Source organism: Myotis lucifugus, unplaced genomic scaffold, assembly GCF_000147115.1.
Source record: "Myotis lucifugus unplaced genomic scaffold, Myoluc2.0 scaffold_299, whole genome shotgun sequence".
NCBI lineage: Eukaryota > Metazoa > Chordata > Mammalia > Chiroptera > Vespertilionidae > Myotis > Myotis lucifugus.
Genome location: NW_005871347.1, coordinates 1030283 through 1039830, shown reverse-complemented (window position 1 = coordinate 1039830; position 9548 = coordinate 1030283). Strand labels below are relative to the sequence as shown.

The 9548-nt window shown below is 37.4% G+C and overlaps 1 protein-coding gene across 20 annotated transcripts in view; it reads left to right on the top strand.

The window, feature by feature from the left end:
- CCSER2 (coiled-coil serine rich protein 2) overlaps positions 1 to 9548 on the top strand; it is a 190774-nt gene that overhangs the window by 155463 nt on the left and 25763 nt on the right. For 9 of the 20 annotated variants that reach the window (XR_002831996.1, XR_002831995.1, XM_023763732.1 and 6 more), the window contains 2 exons: positions 4828 to 4914; positions 7294 to 7383. The exons of 1 other annotated variant lie outside the window; for it this stretch is intronic. Coding sequence is in view for 13 of the 19 variants with exons in the window: in XM_023763732.1 (XP_023619500.1) it covers positions 4828 to 4914; positions 7294 to 7383 (177 nt within the window). In the remaining 6 variants the exon portion in view is untranslated. Of the gene's footprint in view, positions 1 to 4827; positions 4915 to 7293; positions 7385 to 9548 lie in introns of those variants that run through there. 10 more of the 20 variants (XR_002831999.1, XR_002831998.1, XM_023763736.1 and 7 more) reach the window with 3 other exon arrangements.

The window sequence follows — 9548 nt, the reverse complement described above, 5'->3', positions numbered from 1 at the left end:
CTCTGCCTCATGCAGTCCTGCCCAAAGCACCCTTCTGGGATCAGTCACAGAGGGAAACAGCGGTTCTACTGCAATAGCTCTTGGTTTACAGATCATATGCTCCTGGAGCAGACTCCAAGGGCAATGGGAGGTGAGTTTTGGGAGTCCAAGTGGCAGCAGGGCTCTCTAGTTCTGTTTCTTTCTTTGATACACCACCACCCTGGCCCACAGTGATGGGCCTACTTGCCACTACTTGTCAGGCGTCTGCTGATTCAGACACTGTTCTCTCTCTCTCTCTCTCTCTCTCTCTCTCTCTCTCTCTCTCTCTCTCTCACAGACACACACACACACACACACACACACACCCACTGCTGGCCCTGCTGGGCTGCCCCCCACAGCTCTCTGTTCTTCCTGACCCAAGGAAGCACCTGCTACTGCCTGCTTCCTCCCCTCTCCCAGCCAAGCCACCAGCCACAGGGCTGTGTCTGAGGGCCCTCTGCGCTGTCCTTCTCATCTCTCCACTTATTCCCGGATGCCCACCTTTAGTTGTCTCAGTGCACAGTCGCTCAGGCATGCGTGTAATGTTGAGCAAGGATTTCTTTGTTGAATTATAGGTGGTTAACTTGTTGAAATGTCAGCAGGAGAGGAAAAGATGTGCCATTAAGCCGCCATTCCTCTATGTCACTCCTTCAGATGTCACTCTTGACTGCTCCTCTGTGTTCTCCTCTCACATGCAGTGAATCACCAAAATCTTCTAATTTGATTTTTCTCCTCTCCCTTCTCACCCCTATTATCACCATTGTGCGTCAGGCTCCTACTTGTCTGGAGTATTACATCTTGATTATAAGTTCCCTAGTCTAGTTTTGTTGTTGATGTTGTCAAGTGTGTCTTCAAAACAGCTGTCAAAGACATCTCAAATGCAAATTCATATGTCATTCCCTGGCTTAGGCCATACTTGATACTCATGGCCCTCTGATCTGGCCATTGCCTAGTAATTAACCACATTGCTCCTACCACAGCTTTTGTGCAATGGCACCACTTGTAGTTCTCCAAATGTGCTGTGCTTGTCCTCATCTCTGTATTGTCTGCAATACTTAGAATCTCTTACCCTAAAATCCAAGGCCTGCCACACTTCTGTGTCTTCAGAACATTTTACTCATCCTTTAAAACTCTCCTGGAGTTAACCCATCCCCTGTTGTATTCTCCTTTGCTTATCTTTCTGTGTAAAAAGGATTTTTCCTTAGAGCAGTGCCTGTCATATGATGAGTGCTGTATACATGTTGCTTACCAATGTTATTACTAATTATATTTTGATTTCATTTTGGGGCTCTTTCCTCCATCAGTGGCAGAACTTAGCACTGACTGAGTGATGGCTGTCTAGTACTCCATCAAGTTGCATTTCAATTGTTCCCTTATGGGACAGATGTACATTTGTAAACTTTCAGATAATACCTGGTTGTAAGTTTTCTCAAAGTTTTCTTTGGTATGATTCCTAGAAGTGGGATAACCAAGTCAAAGACTGCGAGTACTTTTATGACTCTGGGATAGCCATATGTTTGTCTGTTGTGGTATCTTATAATGTGTCATATTTTCCTGCAGTCTTGTTAATCACATTGGGTATTTTTCTCAAATTTAACACCTACAAATTAATATCTTTAATACTTTAATTTACATTCTTCAACAAGTTAAACAGAACATTTTGCCAGTGGCATATGCTTGTGAGAACTGGCTCTTTGTCTTTTGGAGCCTAGAAAATGATTTTATGTGTTTCAACAGGCTTTTAGTATACTGAGATATAAACCCTTTGTCATGTTTGCTTACGTTTTCTCCAGCTTTTAACTTTGATGGCAATTGTATAGATGCTTTAAAATTGCATGTAATTAAATATGTTCATCATTTTTAATAGCATCATTTGCCACATAGCTTAAAACATATCTTTCATGATCTGAAATCTGTCTTTTTTTGGTCTTGATTTAAGAATTTTTCAAATTCCTAAACTCTTTAATTTCAACTGGAAATCTTTTTTATAATAATAGAGTTTTCCAATTGCAGTATACATAACAGCATTTTATTTTATTTTATTTTTATTATTATTATTATTATTATTAGTAGTAGTAGTAGTAGTAGAGGCCGGGTACACAAAATTTGTGCACAGGTAGGGTCTCTATGCCTGACCGGCAATCAGGGCCAATCAGGGCCTTCCTTCCCCTGGTTGCCAGCTGCCAGCCGGGGCCTTCCTTGATTCTGTGCCGCCCCCTGGTGGTCACCGCACATCATAGTAAGCAGTCGAACTCCCAGTCTGTTGAACTCCCGAGGGGACAATTTGTGTATTAGCCTTTTATTATATAAGATTTTTTTTAGATAGGGCCCTAGCCAGTTTGGCTCAGTGGATGGAGTGTTGGCTTGCAGACCAAAGGGTCCCGGTTCGATTCCGGTCAAGGGCACTTACCTTGGTTACAGGCTTCTCCCAGGCCCCTGCCCTGGTCAGGACTCATGCAAGAGGTCACCAATCGATGTGTTTCTCTCACATCGATATTTTTCTTTGTCTTTCCCTCTCTCTTCCACTCTCCCTAAAAATCATTGGAATAAAATCCTCTGGTGAGGATTAAAAACAAACAAACAAAAAAGAAATGTGATAGGGAATAAACACCTGACTTTTCTCTCCTCTCTCTGTCAGATCAAATGCTAGAGATTCCAGTTTCCTCAATTGACAAAAGCCAGAGAACAAGGAAGCTCTTGATTAATCTCTTCACACCCCTTCCCAAATTGTTATTTTCCTATCTTACCCAGCTCTGTAGAAAGAGCCACCATCTATTCACTTGTTCAAACCAAAAATGTAAAATCATTCTTATTTTTTCTTTTCCCTCCGACATTGCAACCAATCCATTAATAAATCTTATGTGTTCTACCTCATAAAGCTATCTCTCAGATATTCTTTCCTCTCCATATACCACATTTCTTGTGTAGATTTCAGAAATAGCTGCATAACAGGTCATTCTGCTTGCTTTCTTAGCCTTTTCTACTCTCTGCATAGAATGCCAAAGACCTCAGAGTGACCTTTAAAAAATGCAAGTTAAATAATGTCTCTGCTTGGAATCTGCCCAAACATTCCCTTGCATGTGACTCAAACCCAAACGTTTCATTATGGTAAAAACTTCCTATGCGGCTTGCTTCCTACCTACATAGCAGCATTTTTAAAAATCTTTTCTTCCTCATTGTAATGCTTACTTGCTATGTGAAAGTCTTTGTAAAATATCTGTTTCTGATCTCTTGTTAAAGAAACTGCAAGTCTTTTTGTTCCTAACATATCTGAAGGAGATGACAACACATCCTAATTATTTGCTTACATGTTTTTCTCTCTGGAAACATGATAGTATTATTCATCCTATATAATAAAAGGGTAATATGCAAATTGACCCTAACAGTTGAAAAACCAGTGCTATGACACGCACTGACCACCAGGAGGCAGACACTCAATGCAGGAGCTGCCCCCTGGTGGTCAGTGTGCTCCCACAGTGGGAGCTCCACTCAGCCACAAGCCAGGTAGATGGCTGGGAGTGCAGCGGCGGTGGAGGAGCCTCCCACCTCCTTGGTGGCAGCACTAAGGATGTCTGACTGTGGCGTAAGCGGGGAGCGGGCCCAAGCTGTCAGTCAGACATCCCCCGAGGACTCCTAGGCTGCCAGAGGGATGTCTGACTGCCAGCTTAGGCCCGAATTGGGCCTAAGCCAGCAGGTGGACATCCCCCGAGGGGTCCTGAACTATGAGAGGGCGCAGGCCAGACTAACAGACACCGCCCGCCCCCCCCCCCCCCTCAGTGCATGAATTTTTGTGCACCGGGCCTCTAGTATATATATATATATTCTAATATCCTTGCTTGCACTACTTCCTCAGTATGTATTTCTGGGTAATTGAATAGTAGTAAACAAAATAGGCTAGCTATAGGGTAATGATACTTTATATTTAAAAATATAACAGAATTCTGGCTTAACTTGACAATAAATTTCCATTTAATACTATTAGGAATTTCTTATAGATTAAGTCGATTCAAGCAGTTTTCAGAAAAGTGGCTTCTCAAAAAATAATCTTTTTTAAGATGTTTTATTATTTTTAGAGAAAAGATAAGGGAGAAGAAGAGAGAAAGAGAAACATCCATGTGAGAGTGAAATATTAATCGGCTGCCTCCTGCACACCCCCTACCTGGGACCGAACCTGCATGTTGGGCATGTGCCCTGATCAGTAATCGAACTGGCAACCTTTTGGTGCACAGGCTTACGCCCAGCCAACAGCCACACCAGCCAGGGCTCTGCTGATTTTGGAACCAGCCATGAAATAACTCTTCCTTTAATTATACTGTTCCCTCTGCTTGTTGTGCCCTTCGTTTTCAGTGACAGGCACATCTTATACATCCCTTGAAATTTAGCTGGAGTTACTGCTTTGTGTGTAACTTGTTGTACTATACAGCCTGTATCCCAGTTTTTTAATCTGTAAAATGGGGATAATAGTACCTATCTCAGGGTTGTAGTCAGGATAAAATGCTTTGATACCTAAAAGTACTTAGTTCTTGGCACCTGTTGAGTACTCAATGAACGTTAGCTGTTGCTGCTATTGTTCATTGTTTACACGTCAAATTCCATTAGACTATGAATTCATTGAACACTAAAATGTGTTTTTTGTTGTTGTTTTTTGTGTTCCTTTTATAGGCTAATAGCTGGAATATTTAAGAGGAATATTTACCTTGAATGAATGAATCATTCATTGCTCAGTCTTCATCATTGATTTAATGTTTCTCATTAGAGTATTTTAAATGTCATTAAATACTTCATGTTAAATTTTTTGTAATGTTTCAGAATGAAGATTTATTAAATGAAATAAAACAACTTAAAGAGGAAATAAAGAAAAAAGATGAAAAAATCCAACTATTAGAACATCAGCTTGTAAGTATTATAGTATAGTATGTGAAGTGAAGACTTTTTAAACTGAGCAATATAAAATTATAGCCAGAATTTAAATTTGACTTTATTTTTGGCTTACAAAGTTGCACTATTATATTATTTTTAGATTATGTGCACTCTAAAAGTATGTGGTTTAACTTACAGTCTAAATAGTAAATATTCAAGGTAAAAAGAAAATCTTTGTCCATTCATTTTCAGTGGCCTTATGTTTTGGGGTTTTTAAATTCACCAATTTACAATCATTTTATTGATAAAGGGTAAATGTCTTTTCTTAATGTGATTTTAAAGACGTGAGTACTGGTGAGCTGAGAACAAGGTGTTTTCTCTCCTCTGATAGCAGAAGGAAACTGGATTATCAGACTGTGGTACCAGTACAGCTGTCTATTAGAGACCGTGAAGAGTGTTCTAAGAAAATGGTTCTCCTCCATGGATGATGCTGAGTAGACTCTTTATAATTGTATAGTGGTTACAGATTCAGATATAGTTCCATATGAAAACAATATATACACTGTCTCGAAGTTAAATATAATTTAGTTTCTAATAATATAAAAGGCCAGGATAACAAGAACATAATGGCTTAAAAATACCAACAGGCCAAGGAAAATCTTTGTTGGAAATGAAAAGCATATCACTAAAAACTAGGTTTTCCGAATTATGGAAAACTCAAATACTTGCCAAATCTTACTCTTTGTCTGATAGCACACAGACACAGAGAGGAACTTATTTCCAGAATCGCACTAGTCAAGAGAGAATAAGTCATATGCTTGCCTTAAGATGAATGCTTTATATTATCTTTCCTTCTTTATACATCTCCTATATATGTGAAAAGTCCTATTGCAGTGAATACCTAGAGACTCTTCAATCGACTCTTGAATAGAACAGCATGGGATTGAACTGTGTGGGTCCACTTATACACAGTTTTTTTTGTGTGTTTTTTTTCCAGTAAATTCATACAGTATTATAAGTGTATTTTCCTTATGATTTTCTTAATAATGTTTTCTTTTCTGGAGCTTTATTATAAGAATACAGTATATATCCACTCATCTGAGATCAACCAAAGACTTGTATGCTTATATGCATAACCCATGGACACAGACAACAGTGCGGTGAAGGCCTGGTGGGGGTGGCGGTGGGCTAGAAGAGGTCAATGGGGAAAAAGGGGACATGTGTAAATAAAGTTTTTTTTAAAAAAGAATACAATATATAATACATATAACATATAAAATATGTGTTAATCAACTGTTTATGTTGTTATGGCTCTGGTCAACAGAAGGCTATAAGTAAACCTTTGGGGGAGTCAAAAGTTATATGCAGATTTTCAACTGCACAGGAGGTTGACACACCTAAACCCCACATTGTTCAATAGTCAATTATATATTGAATTTTGTTTCAATGACTGTCTCATTTCTTAGGAATTGGAAATATGTCTGTACTACAAGAAATGGAAAATGTCACTACTTACAGATTTTTTTTGTTTTAATTAGATTTTATTTTGTAAGTGGAAATTGGAATGATCCAATTGCAATTAAGATAAATTTTGAATATTGGTAATTATTTTTAAAGTAGAAACTTGTAATTTTAGCTTGATGCAATAGTCAAGAATTTGTTATATAAGTATCCCTACAAGAAAGTATATTTACCTCTATTGGAGTTATTTAACAAATAATAAGGTTATATTCAACTTCCCACTGAAGAAAAATTCTCATTATCATTCTTTTTATTTGTAAAAAATTTTGATATTATTTGAAAGACCAAAGTTTATACAATAGATACATTACTTTGTGTTGTGTAAGTGACTAAATGTGTATGCTTTGAGTAGAATCATGTGTAGAGAATTCATTTGTGAACTGAGATGCCCAGATAGATCTTGTCAAAGGACAGAGATCCTTCAAAGTTTTCCAGTCCAATAAAGTCAGCACATCATTAAAGGAGCTTAAAGCACTGGACATGTGAAAAGACAATTACTTGTGGGCTGGGGTATTTAATATCCAGTAGAGTCCAATAAAAAATGAACTTAAGAAATTGTGCTGCAGTTATTGTAGTAGCATCATAGTTTAGGGAAATACTTAAAATCTTACAATTGTATTCTTTAGATGCTATGTATTGTTATATATATTCTACATCTATATATATAGTACTGCATCGATATGTATAAAGTCATAGGTAGTATGTTTTATGGATAATAAAGGAGATTTCCAAAGGTAATTTTAACTATTCAAAATTGTAAGCTGACTCTAGGACCCAATCTCTGAATAAGACAGGAGGCTATTTACCCCCTAAGAGAGACCCTAATTACTTTGTTTGTCCATGTATAGGTGTATGAAAAATTATACCACTATAAAAAATTGTGTTTTTGTCCAGGCAACTCGGTGTAACTGCCACCAAAAATCTAAAGAGGAAAAATGCACATATGCCGATAAATATACCCAAACATCCTGGAGAAGAATTCCTGTAAGTAATTAACCCCTTTCTTGTCATTTACTGTTTTGCTGTTTTGTTCCACCATTTTTACTCTAATCTCTAAAAATTTTGAATCGGCCATGGCTGTTAATTTTTTTTAAGTTGTCTTTTTCTTGTCTCTTAGGTGTATATGTGCTTTCTAAAGCTTTTCTTGTGTGTCTTACATAAGTGAATGTGCATTTAATAGCTTTTCCATTCTGCACATTGTAACCCATTTTATTTGAGTGTCTAGTCTTCTCTTATTGCCTATATTTATGAGAGTATTAGTTCCCCATACCCTTAAAGAAACAGAAGTCCAAAATGCAGCCTTCCTTCTAGCAGCAAATGACTCTGAAAATATATGATGCCATGTATTCTTTTTTTGTTGAAATTTTTCAAATAGATTTTATTATTAGAATTTCTCAAATGTTGAGGCTGTTAGGAACTATAAATGCAGTAAAGGTTATGTTTTAGACATGGTTAGGGAATGGTTTGTTTTAAACAGTAGAAAATAACCATGCAGTTTTTCCTTCGTTGTTGTTTTTCAAGGTTACATCTCAAAACATAGTTAGTGCTAGAATACACTGACCATAATTTAACCTGAGTTTTTCTAAACTTAGTTCAGGTTGTGTCTGAGCCAGAGAGTCATCAGATGGCCACAATCCTTATCCTATGGCATATGCTACAAGTAGCTACTTCTTGTTAAGAGAATGCCTAATTACCCAGCCTTGACTCTTCTTTTGTCTTATTTTGGCAGTGGAATCCTAGTAGCACAAATGAACAAGAACCTATAATGGTTAATAATCAGCAATCCAGTTTTTAAAACTTAGATGTAGACCTTTAAAGTTTGTAAGTTATTTCTTTTCATCTAATTAACAAATTTTGTGTGCTCTGTATAAATATAATGCTGATAATTAATTTATTCAACGTAAGTTTGGTGAGCCTCTCCCATCAATTGACTTTTGAAATAGAGTGAAGATTTGGGGAAGGAAATACCAAATAAGGGGACTCTGCTATTAACAAGTGCTCATTAAAGACAGTGGTGATGGAATATTTCTTTAAAGTCAAAGGATGTGGAAATTTATTTGTTTAGAAACAATTGCAAAATGAAAGACCGTGCCTCTTGTTCTAGATGGAGCGTTGGGCCTTCTAGGTTTCTCCAGGATCTTCTCAGGCCCAACGCTCTTCTAACATTGTCACTAAGTGGAGTGTGGCTTCATTAAGTGTGAAGTCCCATCTTCCTGGGAGTTTATACCATCTCTGGCTCCTCAGCTTCACTCTTCTGGAAACGCGATTGATTACTTGCAGGCCTGCTCACCAGACAAAAGTAAATGGTGCAGAACACTCCAAGACATTCCTGAATATATTCCTGAGATAGTTTTACTGTGATCTTGAGGGAAGTGAAGGTCAGATTTTCAGCCTAATGCACCTAACAAACCCAGACTTTATGCTTCCTTGTTATCCTTTATTATAGGAATCACCTGGCTGAATACCTTTGTTTTATAGATAAGGGAGATTAAATGGCATAGTAAAGTCTCCTAATTAACCAGTGGCTGAAATAGTACTATTAACTTCAGACTGCTGACTTTCAGTCCAGGGTTCCTTCCCCCAAAAGCACACTGAGGAGCCTGAAGAACTGAGAGGGGTTGCAGATTGAAATGGGAGATACATATATAGAGTTGGGCAAAGTAAGGACATGATTTTGGCAGGAACACAGAATATGTTTAAAGAAATAGGTGAAGATAGTGTTAAAGTTCCATTAAAACAGTGGTTCTTAACCTTCTGGCCCTTTAAATACAGTTCCTCATGTTGTGACCCAACCATAAAATTATTTTCATTGCCACTTCATAACTGTAATGTTGCTACTCTTATGAATCATAATGTAAATATCTGATATGCAGGATGGACTTAGGCGAACTCTGTGAAAGGGTTGTTTGACCGCCAAAGGGGTCACAACCCACAGGTTGAGAACCGCTGCTTTAAAAGATAGAATTTAAAAATTTACCTAGGAGTTAGTGAGAAAGTAGTTACATTTATTTAAAGGAATAGTTACATATATTTAATCACTTTAATGTTAACTATTAAATATTAATATTAAATATTGAGTTTATTCCCTGATTTTTATGTTCTTTGGACTTTGATGGATTCATCCTATATAATAAAAGCCTAATATGCTA